This window comes from Onychostoma macrolepis, chromosome 10 (genome assembly GCF_012432095.1).
Source record: "Onychostoma macrolepis isolate SWU-2019 chromosome 10, ASM1243209v1, whole genome shotgun sequence".
NCBI classification, from domain to species: domain Eukaryota; kingdom Metazoa; phylum Chordata; class Actinopteri; order Cypriniformes; family Cyprinidae; genus Onychostoma; species Onychostoma macrolepis.
The window spans coordinates 9,487,414-9,506,453 of NC_081164.1; the positions used below are offsets into that span (position 1 = coordinate 9,487,414).

The 19,040-nt window shown below is 36.6% G+C and overlaps 1 protein-coding gene across 36 annotated transcripts in view; it reads right to left on the reverse strand.

The window, feature by feature from the left end:
* The window catches only part of dlg2 (discs, large homolog 2 (Drosophila)), a 223,840-nt gene that overhangs the window by 14,655 nt on the left and 190,145 nt on the right, over window positions 1-19,040 (reverse strand). For 35 of the 36 annotated variants that reach the window (XR_009273086.1, XR_009273085.1, XM_058788915.1 and 32 more), the window contains one exon: window positions 13,721-13,835. Coding sequence is in view for 34 of the 36 variants with exons in the window: in XM_058788915.1 (XP_058644898.1) it covers window positions 13,721-13,835 (115 nt within the window). In the remaining 2 variants the exon portion in view is untranslated. Of the gene's footprint in view, window positions 1-13,720; window positions 13,836-16,442; window positions 16,523-19,040 lie in introns of those variants that run through there. The other variant, XM_058788943.1, reaches the window with a different exon arrangement.

A 19,040-nucleotide genomic window follows, 5' to 3' on the forward strand; every position in this document is an offset into this window, starting at 1 on the left:
CTTTGGTAGACCATGGCGAGGCCTGTTCTCAGTGGAACCTGTCCTGTTAAACCGCTGTATGGTTTTGGCCACCATGCTGCAGCTCATTTTCAGGGTCTTGGCAATCTTCTTATAGCCTACGCCATCTTTATGTAGAGCAACAATTATTTTTTTCAGATCCTCAGAGAGTTCTTTACCATGTGGTGCCATGTTGAACTTCCAGTGACCAGTATGAGAGAGTGAGAGCGATAACACCAAATTTAACACACCTGCTCCCCATTCACACCTGAGACCTTGTAACACTAACGAGTCACATGACACCGGGAAGAGAAAATGGCTAATTGGGCCCAATTTGGACATTTTCACTTAGGGGTGTACTCACTTTTGTGGCCAGCGGTTTAGACATTAACGGCTGTGTGTTGAGTTATTTTGAGGGGACAGCAAATTTACACTGTTATACAAGCTGTACACTCACTACTTTACATTGTAGCAAAGTGTCATTTCATCAGTGTTGTCACATGAAAAGATATAATAAAATATTTACAAAAATGTGAGAGGTGTACTTACTTCTGTGATATACTGTGTGTGTGTGTATATATATATATATATATACAGTCATGGCCAAAAATATTGGCACCCTTGGTAAATATGATCAAAGGCGGCTGTGAAAATGAATCTGCATTGTTAATCCTTTTGATCTTTTATTAAAAAAAAAAATATCACAAAAATTTAACCTTTCATTGGATAATAAGAATTTAAAATAGGGGGAAATATCATTATGAAATAAATGTTTTTCTCTAAACACGTTGGACACAATTATTGGTACCCCTAGAAATTATTATGAGTAAAATATCCTGATGTATATTCATATTCACAATTTTGAGCACTCCAGGGTGATTATGAACATGAAATTATCCAGCCATGGATTCATTCCTGTTTCACAGAAATATAAATAGGAGGGAAAACAAAGCCCAAATTCCCTTAATCATCCATCACAATGAGAAAAACCAAAGAATATATTTCTGATGTGCAGCAAAAGATAACTGAGCTTCACAAATTAGTGAAGTGGCTTTAAGAAAAGAGCTAGAGCAGTGAAAATTCCCATTTCCACCATCAGGGCAATAATTAAGTATTTCCAATCAACATAAAATGTTACGAAACTGCCTGGAGAGGACATGTGTCTATATCGTCCTAATGCATGGTGAGAAGGAGAGTTTGAGTGGCTAAAGACTCTCCAAGGACCACAGCTGGAGAATTGCAGAAAATAGTTGAGTCTCGGGGTCAGAAAACCTTTAAAAAAAATTGTCAAACAGCAGCTACATCACCACATGTTGTTTGGGAGGGTTTCAAGAAAAATTCTCCTAGCTCATCCAAAAACAAACTCCAGCATATTCAGTTATCAGACACGACTGGAACTTCAAATGGGACTGGCTTCTATGGTCAGATGAAACTAAAAAATGAGCTTTTTAGCAGCAAACACTCAAGATGGGTTTGGTGAACACAGGGATAAAAAGTACCCCATGTGCAGAATGAAATATACTGCTGTATTTTTGATGTTGTGGGCCTATATTTCTGCTGGAGGTCCTGGATATCTTGTTTAGACACATGGCATCATGGAATCTATCAAATACCAACAGATAAAAAAATCAATAAGTGACTGACTCTGTTAGAAATCTTATAATGGGCTGTGTTTGGATCTTCCAACCACACAATAATCCAAACACAAACCTCAAAAACAACACAAAAATGGGTCAATGAGCACAAAACCAAGCTTCTGCTGGCCATTGCAGTCCTCTGACCTGAACCCTGTAGAAAATGAGTGAGGTGAACTGAAGAGAAGAAGCACCAACATGGAGCTGTGAATCTAAAGGGTCTGGAGTGATTCTGGATGAAGGAATGGTCTCTGATCTCTTGTCAGGTGTTCTCTAACCTCATCAGGCATTATAGGAGAAAATTTAGAGCTGCTAAACTGGCAAATGGAGGTTTCAAAAAGTATTGAATAAAAGGGTGCCGTTAATTGTGGCCAATGTGTATTAGAGAAAAACATTTATTTCATAATGATATTTCCCCCCCATTTTAAATTCTTATTATCCAACAAAAGGTTAGATTTTTGTGAATTAAAATTCTCGCCTTGGTGAGAATAAAAGACTTTTTAAAAAACATAAAATCTTACCGACCCTAAACTTGATTGACAGTCTTTCTCAAATGCTGCAAACCTCGAAATATATTAATATATGATAAATTTCTGCTGCGAAGAAGACAATAATACAGAACTGGTTTACACCGCACATGTGTGGAAAAACATATTGGATCCATAGCCTCCTGAAAATAGTGACTTGTGAATGTACAACAGCGCAAATTAATGGCCTTCTACTATTGATGCTTGGCAAGGTTTTTTCTTTAACATGATTATATAAAGGAATGACTTTTTTTTCCCCTCTCTCTCTCTCTCTCCTTTTGACTGGACTTTTAAAGTATTGATTATATGTCTGTTGTTTTGTTTTATTTGCTTTGAATGGATGTTCAATGGATGTTTTGTGATGTTATGTAGAAAAATGAATAAAAAGTCGATAACAAAAAATATATATATATATATGATACATTTCTTATCATTTTGACTGAGAAATCTCAGCTCCTTCACATAATAGAAAACCTCCAGTAAGTGAGAAACACAGATCAGAAATGCGAAGCCATTTCAAAGGCGATCACAGTTTACTACGCACTCCTGCCATCTGAAGTGGGTGAATCACTATGCGGCAACATAAGAAACCTCTCATTCATCCTCATATGGAGGAGCACTATCAAGAGAAACAGACTAGCGTTTCAAGAATAACTGTGATTCATGTACTCATCCTTAGAAAGAGACACAAACACTCTATTTAAAGAACAGATTTTACACTGATGATGTAGACAAACACCAAATTGAATAGAAGAGTTTAACCTGAACCGTTTGAGGGAAGCATGTGCACTGGAGTCACCCACTGATCTTTAGTATGCACTTCAAAAATAAGCAGGAGACGTAATAGCTGTTTTGTTTTATTTTTGTACTTTTGATTCTATTCTCAAAATTTAGCCTGCTCCAGTTTTAAAGCCATGCTGTTTTCACTGTTATCTACCTCCAGCAGGGCAGTGTGGATGATCAAGTGGTGAAACACATTAAAAGCAAGCACTATAGCTCAGACGCATCCACACACAAAAGAACAGACAGGCTGCCACGGTTTCCTATAGGCCTGCCCCGCTGTGTACACAATGCAAGAGATAACAGCAATAATGCCCATTACACTCCTTCCTCCAGGTACATTTGGTCACTGCAAGCCTCGTCGAAATGCTTCAATGCAGACCTGCGATAAGCTGAATCAGAGTTATTGCGTTTCATGTTTCTCGCTATTGTCTATACGATTTCTAAGTCTGTTTGGGTGAAAACCAAGGAGGCCCCCTCTATGACACCCACCTCCTAATGGGAAATGCTTACAAAAATTGTACAGTCGAGGCAATCGGGGGGTGAGCAAGCCAAAGTAAACCAAACTTTGACCCCTTGATGTAAATGTAAACACAATAAATAAGTGGATGTCTGATAACAACAAAAACAGGCATCTATTAAAGACATTTATCATTTTAGAACATGCTGTTCCTAAAGTGCTGCCATGGCACCACACACTAAACAGCACTTCAGCATATTCAGCCCTGATAAAAGCTCTCACATAAGAAGAGGCTCTCCTGAATAAAAGTGTGAGAGTTTGGGGAACAAAAAAACAGGTAATGCTAATACACTAGCCCCATCTTCTCTGTTTACTGCCAGCACTCACATCACCTCTGCTTTATATTGCCTTTTGTAACCATGACAACGCATCTGTTTTGGAAAGGAAGCCTATGATGCAGATGCAACAAATGAGATGTAGACAACACAAAACCGGCCAAAAATCAATGAAGGGGCTAATGATGTAATTTAATAAACAAAGGTTGAGCATCAAGTGTTCATGTACATATCTTAAAGTAGGGTAAACATACCTATTAAGCTCACGTACCCATTAAGCACACTTCCATATTTGAACTCAGATTATAAAAAGAAAAAATGTATTATCCTATTTGAAGTCTTAACCAGTTGATGTGTTTGTTACTATATACCTCCTGTAATTTCAAGTCAATCAGATCATTGCACTCTGAGGAATGGGTCTCCATGTGTTCACACTAGGTGCGTTTACATGGAGCATTGTAATCTGTTTAAAAGTCCAATCCGAATGAAAATGCTCCATATAAACACCTCAATCGGAATAAAAATGCCCAAACCGAATGAAATTGTAATCGGTTTGAGAGGGGTGGGATAAACCTTTCTATAAACCGAACAAAATTAAAATCCTGCCATGTAAACACTTTAAACCGATTACTTTGCGTCTACGTCATCACGTCCAGAGGTCGGGTCGTCAGAACGTGAGCGTGATGTCGCCAACGGTACTTTCTGTGATTTGGGGACACCGACACTACAGTAGAGACTGGGTAATAGTGGAGGTATAAAGTTAAAATTTAAATTATACAGTTAAAAACACATTAGAAAGGAGAACGCTTGCTGTGTGACGGACTATCTGCTCTCATGTCCGGAGTGAAAAACAGATCTGAAATGAAGCGCAATTTCTGCTTTTCAGCTTAGAAACAACACAGTGATGATAGTGAAAGTAGCTCAATGAAAATAAACAGCTTGACCAAAATTTGCCTTTGTCATTTGTATTTGTATAGATGACAGATTCAATTTCCGATCTGCTTGAATTTATACGTGCTCACACCATGAATGTTGTACGAAAACACGATTGTGATGAAGCAATGCCCCTTTGATTCATTGTTCAGCAACTCTTGGTAAGAAATCGTGTATTTGTTCCATTTAACAGGACAACTTTGTAGTATCAGAGTACAATTAATCTCAGAGCTGCATTACAGAGGGGCATATGATTTCTATGATCGTGTTCTGGCCATATGACTGAGCGCTCGAATGAACGCAAGGGATTCAAATATTAACCGTTTATTCTAAGCAAGTGCAAACAGATATTAAAAATATTAAGGTAAATATGGGCGTTTCCCTGGTGACTTGTTTTTGTTGTCACTGTAGGCTATTAGCATATCCTAAAATCGAAAGCACAGGCACATGTAAACACCATATCGGATTAGATAACGTCTCATGTAAACAGTTCATCGAATCTTTCAATCGGAATGATTTTAATCGGAATGACAAAAAAAGTGTACATGTAAACACACCTATTGTCTGGCGGCCATTTTGAAAGCTGTCTGAAAACTTTCACCAAAAGTGGAGCCCCTTAAATGCGCGTTTTTTAGATGTTTAAGCCTTTATTTTGGGTAAGTTTCACTACTTATTGTAAAATTAAGAGATTAATGTTCAGACTTTTGCATATTATAACCTGTAACTTGGATGTGGGAAATAATTACATTAGATCCAAAAGACAGTTTTAGCAACATAGCGCAGATGCTACAGAACAGAACACAGTTAGCTGACTAGCTGTATAAGATTGTGTGCTACGCTAACATATTACTTCACAGGTATTACTGGCTTGTACTTTTACATCCATAATATTATAAATTGACAGTTTATTGCTGGTCTGTCGTTTTACAGTGCTGTAATTTTTTAAGATTTCATATTATTGTAAGGTGAGCTTAAAGGGTGCACTACTATGAAAATCACACAGCTTCAGTGTGACATCAATAAGGAAAAGTATAATTTCATAGATATTGTTAATAATAATTGTTCATATTAAAATATGTATGCAATTAATACATGACCTAGACTATTTATTCAGCAAAATCCTGTCATTTTAATAAATATTACATGAAATTTATTAAAAATTGTTGCTGCTCCAATTAAGCTCAGTGTGCTCTCTTTAAGCTCTTCCACACTGAACGTCAATGTAAATACTTCATAAACAGACTTTAAATATTAACTGATGGTTGTCACTTTAAGTTAAGTTAATCAATTTTCAATGGATTCTGTCGACTCAAATCTGCAGATTGGCTCTGATCTTTGGCAACTAGCATCAACAACTAACCCAGACTGTAAATCTGTGGAAAATCAGGGCAAAATTTGAGTAGTGTATTCCAGCCTTAAGAGACTATAGATAAGTTGACATCCATTTAACAAGAGGTTTCATAATGAAGTTAGTTTCTGTTTTCATCCCCATGAATTAAGATGACACTTCATTATGAATACATAACTGATCAACTTGAATGCCTTGTTGCTTGATTCTAGTGTTCTGTTTTTTTTTTGTGATTGACTTTGTACCTTCAAAAAACATTTTTTTTCACAATTATTCTCTAAACATTTTCCTTAAAATAAACAATATTTTTTAATAAAACATGATGTGAGCTTAATGGGAAGAGGGGTGTGCATAAATGGTACAAACATGTACCCATTAAGCACAGCTAGACTTTTTGAATTTAATGATGTATTTTTTTTTAATGATGTTTCGTATCTTAATTGAAATGCTTTTGTCATTTAAAATAAAATAAAATATTTTTGTGTGTGTAACGGGGCTGACGAGACGTGAGACGTGCAGATCCATGTGCAATGCTTTTATTAATAAACGTGGTCGAAATACAGGCAAGGGTCAAACAGTGGCAAACAGGTATATCATAGGCAAGGCAAAGAGTCATCCAAAACGGGCCTGGGTCGGTAGACAGCGAACAGTATCCAAAGGGGCTAGACAAGAGAGGTAAATCCAAAATGAAAGCAAAAGTCCAGGCAGGGGAAAACACAATCCGAAACAGGCAAGGCAAGGCAAGTCAAGACTAGGAAAACTAACAGGGGCTCTGTAGAGTAGCTAACACTAGGGGAGCGATAAGCGCATACAATACTCAGCAGTGAGGGAGAGAAAGTCCATGGCTTACGTACGGTGTGCAAATGGGAATCAGCCGTGTGTGATCAGTGCAATGAGCAGTGTGCCTGTCGTCAGTGCAATGAATGATGGGAACTGTAATCCGGAGGTAAAGTGCAACAGTTAGTGTAGTGCAAAAGTAGTGGTGAGTGAGTGACCTCTGGTGGTGATTGAATGGAAGTTCACAGACCGGATTCGTGACAGTGTGAGAGATTAATATTTTATTTTAACATAACTCTTTATCTTTTTACCAATATCTTGTGCACTAAAAATGTCTCAATGTAGATTTTGGTGAGCTTAATAGGTACATTTACCCTACATATACATGTATATATATTTTGGATGCTATTAATCATGATTAATCGATTTGACAGCCCTAATTTTATTTATTGCGCTCAAAACGAACAACGAACTATTTTAATTTTTCAATTTTTCAGTGTGCAGACAAATTCAGCTACCTATATTGGACAGCCCTAATTTTAAAATGTAATTCATTCCTGTGATTAAAAAAAAGCTGAATCTTGAGAAACTGTTACTCAAGCAGATCCTTTAGAAAGCAGTAAACATTTATTTGAAAAAAATTTTTTTTTTAAACTTACTAACCCCAAACCTTTGAATGGAAGTAAATGCGCAGGCTTGATTAAAAATTCCAAAAATAAGTAAAATGTTTCTAACATTATACAGCATAAAACATATAACAAACTAAAAATAAATACTTTCTCTGCATACACTGTAAAAAGTTATAAGTTGACTTTACTTAGAAAAATTGAGGAAACCCGTTGCCTTAGAATTATTAAGTAAATAATAATTAAAAAAAAAAAAGTTAAGTGAACTTGACAATTCACTTAACTTATTTTTTAATTATCATTTACTTAAAAATTTTAAGGCAACAGGTTTCCTCAATTTTTTTAAGTTAAGTCAACTTATCACTTTTTACAGTGTATTGTGTTTGTGATCAATATTATCCCAAGGATGAAATCAATGAAAAGATACACAAGCCACCCATATTGCACTGCTGTGAGCAGATACAGTACCTGCATGGCAAAATGAATGGGTTGCACATATGCTGCTCTAATGGATAAAACTTTCATTCTCACAGATGTAATTTCACAAGCATGCATTATTCCACAACAAACACAATATTAAGACAACTGATCTGCACTGCAATTTTAGCAGAAAATGCTCTAAAAATCATGTGATGGTGGCATGGTCCATTTGGGTCACTTCGGTACAACATTATTTATAAACCAAGCAATAATATACAGCATAATGGTGGTAAGTCACCATTACAGATTCATTACAAACCATCCTGAGTGCAAAAAGAAACGATCCACCACACTATACACAAATAAAGTGTTGCCTTCAATGTCCTCGTTAACCCTTGTTTCATTAAAGGATAAAATAAACACACACATTGGAACACATGCCTAGGGAAAAAAGCACATATTCCCTCTCGTCGGCCAATGAAGATGTTAAGGTTGTTATGGAAACTGCAAGCTACGTACTGTACAGTTGAGATAAATAATTTTTTTTTTTTTATGTTTGTATGCTGGCAGGTTCTCAGCTTATTACAGTGAATTCATTTCTCCATGGCATCATTATGGCAGTGATGCTTCTCAAGACACTTCCAAAAAACAGCATGTGCTAGTGCAGGCTGCTGACAAAAACTCAAATTTACTGTCATATGACACATATTTGAATAATGCTCTCTCCCCCCTCTGCAGGCATTATGTGCCCCTACGATAATAAATAGAACATATTCTTGTCTCTAAAGCATTCAGCCGATACAAACGATGAAACAGATTTATAAACTACCAGATGAAAGAGCCAATCTGCAAACATTATGTACGGCAAAAGCTGTAGCTTATAGCATTATTTATATACAATTATAGCACTTATTAATATTTTTAATTAGCTTTTATACAAACATTTTATTTTTTGCATTTTTATGTGTGTTTTTGTAATTTTTATTAAGCTATATATACTTAGCTTACACACACAATGTAGCAATTTTAGTGCTCTAAGTTATTTAATTATTAAATTACAATTTTTTAATTACATTTTTATTTCAGTTATTGAAATTATTTTTAACAGGTTCAGTTAACAATAACAACACCAGTTTAAGTCTGGCTTAGGGCAGGTTTTGCACTGAAATACTGCATGCAAAATTGCCAAAACTCTTTAATGAATTCGCCCCTGAGAGATTTTTTCTTGTGATTTATTGTGTGGGTCTTGCAGTAGAGCTGCAGGCGGAATCTCTGTGTAACTGCAAGAGAAACAGTACAGGTACAGTATGCGTGTAATATACAGTGCTAAGCAGAAAAGGGTATATCCATGGGTGGACAGCATTTTTCCACTACAGCAAATGTCTGTAACATAATTTGTTAAGAGTGAGTGCTGCCTCAGTCCTTGAAGAAAATGAGTGTAGTATTTGCTAAGCAGCAGTAAGATAAAAGCTGAAGCCATCAGCATGGCAAAAGCGGAAAAATAGCAATACACGCAAACTAGAAGAAAGTGTCAGAGTGCTGGCAAAGGTGCAGATAATGTGGTGCTTTTACTTGTTACAGAGAAATGTGGCATTTAAAAGCCCCCTGAGAGCAAAGTGGAGTGGAATCCGTATGTGTAGATCAGCCGCCTCATAGCGATAAGAGCCTGGCCTAGTGAAATAACAGGACCCGGGCTGACATTTGCAAGAATGAATTACATGCATTACAGCAACTGAAGATTTTATGTGATTACTACATTTTTACAATTTGTGAAGAAAATGTGAGAGGTTCTTGTTAGTAGGGATGGGCGATATGGGCTTAAAAGTATATCACGATATTTCTGGTATTTTATTGCGGTAACGATATCAATGGCGATAATTCAGGGAATCCTGTTTCTTTAGAGAAAAGTATTATGTTTCCTATTTTTACTCAAAATAGGGTGTTGTGAGCATTACTGAGTACATGTTTTGACTGTTTAATTCATACTGGAAGCCGGAGGGCGCCCTTGCGCAGAAACTCCACATATGTTTATCTGTGTTCTTCAATCTTGGGTATTTTTTTTATAAGGAAATTATATGTATATTAACATATAATTAGAGCTGCTGTCGGGTAACGGGTCGGGTGTTCTGTTAAGTACTGCTGGTGCACGTTTACCAAACAGGACCCGTGCAGGACTCTGCTTTAAACCGCTTTGCGTCTCTCCGTCAGAGATGCGCCATTTACATGTATTTCCCTAAACCGCCACACAGCTCATATATTTTTCAGCCAAGGGGTGAGAACGTAATGATTACGAAAACGATCATTTATTTTTGTTAATTATTATTTTATTTCAGTTAGTTAATCAATAACTGTTGTTAGTTTCGTTTCGTTTTCGTTTATCAAATATTTTGACATTTTTATTTTATTTCAGTTTATGAAATTGTTTTTTCATCAATCGTTTTTGTCTTAGTTTTATTTTTCATTTACGAAAATAACCTTGCTCCTCATTTAGCGATAAACTCCTCAATTTCAAGTCCACCTTCAACAACTATATGTCAACAATTAGACTTTATCGTTATTATCGCGGGAAGACAAATTTTTATCGTGGGGAGAATTTTTAACGGTATATCGCAAACGATAAGATATCGCCCATCCCTACTTGTTAGTGCAAAGTTGCTGTAGTCAAAATAGCCCAACTTTAAGGTGTCTGGAAAATTAAACTAAAAACACATGAACATAGTATCAATATTCATGGGATTATAAGAAAATAAGTGAATATCTAGCTCTCTCACTGTCGCAGTCCCTAGACACAACACAGCCAACTTCTCGCTAAATAAATAAAACCAGACATCTTTGCAATTTATATTCTGAAATTTACATTTGGACTGGACAAATTACACACACACTGGACTTTCCTGCATAATAAGCAGGATAAAGAGATGTATATTTCTTTCTCCGATCACACAGAGGAAGGGTGTTGTTATGGTTACATGTAAATGCTACCGCAGAAAAAGAGAGAGAGAGTGCTTCGAGAAGGTAAATATGCAGTGCATACAAAACACAGACGCACGCTTCCGCATTCAGAAATTGTGATGTTGATTCATTGTGACAGAAACACTGAAACATGCTGATTGAGGAAAATCACTCAATAACTGACTCATATCTCATCCTAACTGAGTCAGTGTGTGAATGGAGTTGTGCATGCATTGCTTTTACATTGACGTGTGCTTTCTATTCATAGTTCGCAGCCAACAGCGATCACACCTCTGCATTCATCTCACCAGAGCTCAGCGGAGGCAAACTGGAAATTATACTTTTGTTTCCCTCCACAGACTGAGCAGAGTTTTGTGGAAACTCCTGACTCACAACCATCTCCGTTCCTCAACTGCAGAATTCTTAAAGTACAGTATACCGCAGCGGCCATATTGTATATTTATATATTTAAGTTTATTTTCCTGAGATACACTTACATTAGTCCATGACATGTTCACTTAAAGTTCTTGTACCAAAACACAAGACTTTTTTTTTTGCCACAAGACATCTGAATGTAAATTATGTCTGTTTTTCATCAGGATCAGCCAAGTTGCTGAATGTAAACATGGGTACTCGGCAGTTGCAATTGTGTTGTCATTGTTAAAGGGACAGTTCACCCAAAAATAAAAATTCTGCTATCACTTACTCACCCTTGTTCCAAATTTGTATGAGTATATGTAGAATCCATACTATGGAAGTCAATGGCTACCGTCCACTGTTTGGTAACAGTGTTATAAAAATCTGTTCTGATTTTAAAAGTTGTGTAGTGTATTTTAGACAGTTCTTTTTTTCCCTCCTGTTATTGTGAGTAGTCAATGATCAAATGCTATGCAGAAATCCAAGGGTTCACATACTTTTTCCTGTAACTGTATGCCCATCATGGTTTTAATGCAAATACCTCGATGAGAAGGGAAATTCAAAATCCAGTTGTCCATGATAAAATCCCCATGATATGGCTCCTAGGTCAAGCATTAGTAAAATCACAAACCTAACAAAATGGAGACTTTCGCGAGCTGATGTGTTCTGAAGCAAATAAATGACTCCCTATAAGGTCTGATTTCCTGTGTCTCAGCTTTTCCCAGCATCTGTGTTCTGCAAAACCGGCCAGCTCTTCGGACTGGCTACAGCACAGTACAATTATCTTGCACCCACAGAGGGGGCCTGCGGCATTAGATTGCAGCTGGGAAGGAGATATTGAGCATCTTTTAATGCTGTGGGAGAGGCGCATGCTGTACACCATGAGGAGAGGAGGTGTGTATCTGTATAATTGCTGACAGGAGGGCTATTTATCACAATGGATCTCCACAGGTGTGCTGGTTCTGCTGAAATTTTCCACCTCACACACAATAACGAAGCCAAATCAGAAATCTACAGTTGCATGTTGCTACCAGCTAATGAGGAACTAATCTCTGTTCTGCTGATTGCATTATAAAACATATCTGGGAGAATCATAACAGCTGTTCAGAAGAGTAGCCAAACAATGCTGTCACATGGGATGTTTGGAGTGAACCTGGAGGCTAGAATATATTTTGTAGGACTTATGATTTTACTGTTTATCTTCATAACAATTTCTTGGAAATGGGCTCAAACTATTATCATGTTGGTTCTTTCTTTAAAACCATTTTTTTATTAAATATATTAAATCTAAATATATTTTTAAATATATATTTGTTTAATTCTACGTATAAATCACATGATAAATAATATTAAATCCTAAATACATATTATCTATTAAATACAAATACTAAAATAGTTAGTGAACGTGCATTGAAGACTGACACCGGAAGAGAAGAAATTGTTGAATAAAGTCATTGTTTTTGTTTCCTTTGCACACAAAAAGTATTCTCATAAAATTAAGGTATATTTTAGAACTATTTTAACAATGTCCTTGCTACCTTTCTGGGCCTTGAACGTGGTAGTTGCGTTGCTGTCTATGGAGGGTCTGAAAGCGCTCGGATTTCATCAAAAATATCTTAATTTGTGTTCCAAACATGAACATAGGTCTTATGAGTTTGGAACAACACGAGGGTGAGTAATTAATGACAGAATTTTCATTTTTGAGTGAACTATCCCTTTAAGAACAGAGAAAAGGTGAGCAGGTGAGAGGTGAGAGGTTTCTTGGAGCATCTTATAATGGATCACTGTTGCCACTTTCCTACTGATTTTAAATATCAATAGCTCTTCTAAATGTCATGTACAACAATTCTGGCTGATCTAGGATCAGAGCGCACACATAAGACAGCACATGCTCCCTTGAAGTGTGTGTGTGTGTGTGTGTAAGTAAGGCGTAGTGGACACTGATGAATTCTGACTCACTCACTACTCAGATACCCTGCTGGTTCACACGCAAACCCCTGAAGTGTGTGTATGTGTGCTTGTGTGTATAACAAACATCTCGCTCCAGGCTAGAAACATGTCTCATTTCCCAGAGAGACCACACTCATGTTCACATCAATCCAACATCAGTCCCACATAACAAGTGTCATGGAGAGACAGTTAACAGAATGTTTACGTGATCAGGGGCTGCTGGGATATCAGTATCCCTTCTGTGATGACAGAAACATTCATTCCAAGTCATTCACAACTAAAAAAAAAAAAAATCTTATGTTTTTCAGTAAAAATATGTAAACAACAAGATAAACTGTCTTGAGAAGTAAATGGTGTGAGATAAGGAAAATATATTTGAAATCTATTTGTTTTTATGTTTCAAGCATAAATCTTCACTAGTTTTTGCCAAAAAAAAGAAAAAGAAATTGCCATTGGGCTACGGTCTGAAGCTTTTTAGGATAATTTACTGAAAAACACAAAGAAAATTTATTCTTGCAGTTCTATAAGTGTATGTAAAATTATGTTTAAATAGATGAGGTCTACCTGACATAGAGTGAGCGTTTTTGATTGGTTCTGAGGGATCCGGATCCAGAACTCATGCTGTGGTTCATCATCTGCTCTCGTAAGTCATGAATCTTGGCCTCGAAACGCCCGTATTCTGTAAACACAGACATAACCAAGCAAGCGTAAAAATAAAGCAAATCAAGCTCTGGAATGGCAACCCTAAAACCACTAGAACAGAACAGAGCACATGCAAACAAACAGTCTCAAATCAAAGAATTAATAAAAAGATCTCTCGGGAGAAATGCTGTCCAGAAAGGTTGTGGTGTCGTAGAGTCTTAACGTCTGAGATGACAGCTCCGATCGATACAAGATACAGTAGATATTCTGTGCTGACTTCTAGCACAAGGTCACACAGCCAGTATAGGAAATGTAGAAGAAAGAGAGAGAGAGAGAGAGATGGTAAAATCATATCATGTATCTTCTTTGGTGCAAATGTATGATATCCGATAACATCCCACTTCTGTCTCTTTGTTATATGCAGGCTGATGCTGAATCTCCACAGATTCCTACAGAACTGAAACATTGATCATTCTGCAAGATAATAACCAGCCGACTGTATATTATCCATTACTTAATATATGCACTTTAAGACCCTCTATTTGTTGTGTTTTCCCCCTTCCTTTTTTTGGGGGGGGGGGGGGTTTCAAGCCTTAAGCCTCAAACTCCCACAAAAATCAGGAAATCAAAATTTTTGTGCACCCTTGATAAAAACCAAGATCCCATTTCACAGCTATAATAAGATACCATATAACTTCAAAAATATGATCATGATAGTTTCATCTGATTCATAAAACCTGTGAAAAAACAGAACCGTTCAAAAGTTTGTTTGCAAAAACAACTGTTTTCAAAATGATAAATAATAAAATGATTCTTGAACACCAGATCAGCTTAATAGAATGATTTCTGAATGGAACAATGGCTGCTGAAAATTCATTGCATTCACAGGAATAAATTACATTTTAAAATACAATAGTCAACATTTGAAGTGGATCAAATAAGTTCATCAAAGTTGTCCTAAGACAAGAACACATTTTGGTTTTAGATTTTAGGACAACTTTGATGTAAGATTTTGATCCACTTCAAATGTTGACTATAGTGTATATTAAAATAGTTATTTCAAACTGTAATAATGTCTCACGATATTTCTATTTTTTCTCAGTGAGCATTACAGACTAAAACTTTCAAAAGCATTAAAAAAAATCTTTGTAGAAACAATTTTCATTCAGAATAAATTAGTAAACTGCCAAATAACAGTGAATTAAACATCAATTTTTGACCAAAATAGTATTGCCTTGTAAAACATACTCCGATAATCTATGTTTTATTTACATTAGTAAAAGTGCATTGTAGTGTTAAACTGTTGTGTATTTTTTCAGGATGGCAAAGACACTTCTTAGCTTTAATCTAGTGCACGGCATGGCAGTTTGTTGAGGGTGCTGCACACCTCAGCCCTGTTTCAGCAGAGAGCTACATCTGCTGTGGCTACTGCTGAGACCAATGTACAGTACACACACACACACACACACACACACACACACACACACCGTGTGCTGAACCTGAGCACTCAGCAATGCCCCAAAGCCCAGCCTGAACACCATTAGACCAACCAAACCAGCACAACGGCCCCAATAGAGCACCTACCAAACCTGAGCAACATGTTACAGCTGATTTGTCTCCTTTTCTGGTTGCTTTTTTATTAAGTCTCTTTCATTTTGTTTTAACTCATTTAATTGGTCTAAAAATATTTTATGCAAATAAATAAACCCCTAATCAAGCAGATGATTTGAGCAGCTTCTGATGTTTTAAATGAGCATGGGGATCATCAAAGGGTCTCCTGAGGAATAAGGCTGATTTGAGAGCCCCGTCTGTCCTTGCAGGAACTCAAAGGTCAAATGACAAGTAAATTTTGTCATTAGGCTGCAGGCTGAGAGAGGAAGATCAAGGACAATCATGATGATGATGATACAATCAGTGATGTGCAGTAAAAGCATAAAAAAAGACCTGTCTCACAAACATATGCACATTCCCTCCCAATGTGCGTTATTTAAATAATTCTGGAAGCCAAGCTCTACCTAAACAAAAACAATGAAACAAAGAGATTCTTTTTCTCCAGCGAAAAAGACAGAAAGAAAGAAAGAAAGAAAGAGAGAGAAACAGATTAAAGAGTCTCAGAGTGGTGCAAATCTCAGACGGAGGATAAAGTAGAGAACCCAAAACAATCCTGCAGTGAGGGACGCACTCATCCCGAACAAATCCACTCAAATGAAAAAAGACTGCTGAGCACACAAACCTTCAGGAGATATTTTTTTGGGAACATCGTTAGAAATGTGTGATAGTCTTTTCTAAATAAAAATCTAAAAAAAGTTCATACATTGAGAGCTATTCACCAGGGAAGTTGTCGCTTAAGAAAACACAATGCCGATCACTTAAGAAAACACAATGCCGGAAAAACAATATCATGCACAGTTACAACATAAATTGCACTTTTCTAAAGTATAACTTAAATATAACCTCAAATAAACCAAATTAAACACAATAAAACACACACACACACGTGTGCTTGCAAATACATTCCCACTTGAACAGAAACGAATCAGCAACAGCAGAGAAACAGAAAAGGTGAGGGGCTGGAAGAGAGGATGGAATAAAGGATAAATGAAGGAATGCATGAATGAAAGAAAGAATAAAAAGAGATTCTCACTCTTGAGGATGCTCGCAGACTGCAGCAGTGTGAGAGATTGACCGCTCCCTACACACAAGCAAAGACTGCCACTCTACCACCTCCTCTCCCTTCTCTCTCACATACACTCTCTCCTCCAGACCTGCTCTCATTGGCTGGGGACTCTAGAGTGGGCGGGGTTGAGTGTCTTACAGTCTTTCCTCCCCCTAAAGTAGTCCAGATCAAAAGCCATGCTGGATTTTCTCTCTTGATGTCGGCTTTGTGTTTTCAATCTGCAGCGTATTAGCTCGCTTAAAGGTAAACATGCCACAAATCCAGCAAATATTTCAGCTTTAACTGTCCTTCAAAACTTGTGGATTCCACAAGCATGTGAAGGGAATTCATGCACATAAGCAGCAGGTTTGTGAAGTAAACACATGTGAATTGAGAAATCAATTGATTATTAACCGTTGACAGGGGTCAGATGGAAAGGTAAATACAGATGGATAAAATACAGTTACACAGGTACGAAGAGAGAGTCTCACAGAGGAAAATAGCTCATATATATATAGCTCTGATGAAGAATGTTTCCTTTTAATGTTTATACCTAAAATTCCTAAGGAGAAATAAAAATAGCCATAAATCAGAGCATTTTACCATTAGTTACACAACAGAGCTACAAATTAAATCATTTTAAAGTGTCAAAAATGAATCATACAAAAATATAAACTAAAGTTTATCACTCAATTAATCAAAAGTTTATAAACTAAACTGATCAATCCGATCAGAAATATAGTAAAATCAATAATATTGTGAAATATTAGCCTACTATAATTTATTTATTACAATTTATAAAAATGTTCAGGTTCTCAAGAAACATTCATGCTTTTGTAAAAAATTGTGATACTTTTTTTTAGGATTCTTTCGCAAATGTATTTTTTGGGATTATATATGTAATATGTCATTGCTGTCACAAAAAAAGGAAAAAAATATTACTGACCCCAAACTTTTGATAAAATATACAAAATTTTCTATAATAACAGTAATTAATTGGTAGCCATAATTTATATTGCAGACATGACCTTAGCAAATTTCTTTTACATTTTCTTTTTTCTCAGTAGGAAGCAGACCCAAGCAAAAATGTCTATCTATAGATCAAAAATGTCTATCTATAGATCTATCTATCTATCTATCTATCTGTCAGTCATTCACTTAATTATATGTACTATATTTCTGAACTCCAAGACACTTTTCATATTCTACTGTAATTCACAAAAATTGCTCCTTTCCCTCGAAAAGCGGCAAGGATCTACTGCACATGGAACCTTCTAGACAGATGAAAAGCTTTCATCCGCTGCCTGTCTTAGACCTGCATTTCAAGCTGAAAAATTCGAGGAAGATTACAGGCTGTTTGGGATGATGGATTACCACACGTCCAGAGACAAAGATAAGAAACTGTACAGCAGACGTACATTCAGAGATTCTGTGCTGATATAATCAAACGTGCATGTTAAAACAAGCGCATTCAAAACATCTGTCTTAATTTTGCACAAATAACTGCATTTACTGTCATGAATGTTGGTTTCGTATTAGTGTGCACACAGTTGGACACATCCAGGCAGACAGCCACCTTTGTGCATCACTCATACACACAGACATGTTTGCGTCAGTCTGCAGTGAGATGCTTTCAGTTAATAGAGGACAGCTTGTGTAGTCTCATTAGCTGCTGTGCAGTAACTCCAACATGCCAAATACAGCTCCACCCGCAGCAGGGGAAAAGAGCATCACTGCGCCAGGAGGAACAATCCCAATGTGTGAGCTACAGAACTGGCAGTGTGACATTTCCAGGGAAGTAGAGACTGTAAATTAAGCCAGCATCATCTGTAATGTGTCAGTGTACACGTGTGCACATGCTTTTAGCTAAATAATGCTACTGTATCTACAGACTGCAGTGCTGAGATAGGAAGACAATGGTGAGTGAAGATTGTAACGTTGAGTCTAAAGATGTGGTCAGATTACTGAAATTTTGTGTGCAAAAGGTCTATTGTCAGTAGTGTAGAGATACAGTATATGAAGCACTGCAAGTCATGGACTGTATCCAAAATCGCATACTTCCATTGATACCTATTAATACTATACAGAACGTACATTTTTAGCAGTCACAAATTCCTTACTCAAAAGAAGTATCTACGCAATTTTTGATACAGTCATTTTTAAACAAAGCTGCTTTCTGTTGGTCAGTGTTGTGAATTCACATGGCCAGCTTGAATAGGAGTGAAATCTGCATGGTGTTTTTCTTTTTTTGTCCTCAAATGAAACTCTGGATTGCACAGATTCCTATTGAAATTTTGGTAACACTTCTGTATAGCTACCAGTTCTCACTATTAACTAGTTGCATGGCTATTATCAACATATTGGCTGTTACTCCGCATGACCATATTCTATATCCCTAATCCTCCCCAATACCTAAACTTAACAACTAGGAGTTTATTGAGGTAAAAGTTGTAGTGGTTTGTTAACAGCGAGAATTTGACCTTAAAATAAAGTGTGACCGAAATTGAAATTCCTATTGAAATGACTGGCATTCAAAATTTTGCAGAGCAACTTTAAATGTGACAACACTTTAAGAGTGATAGAGTG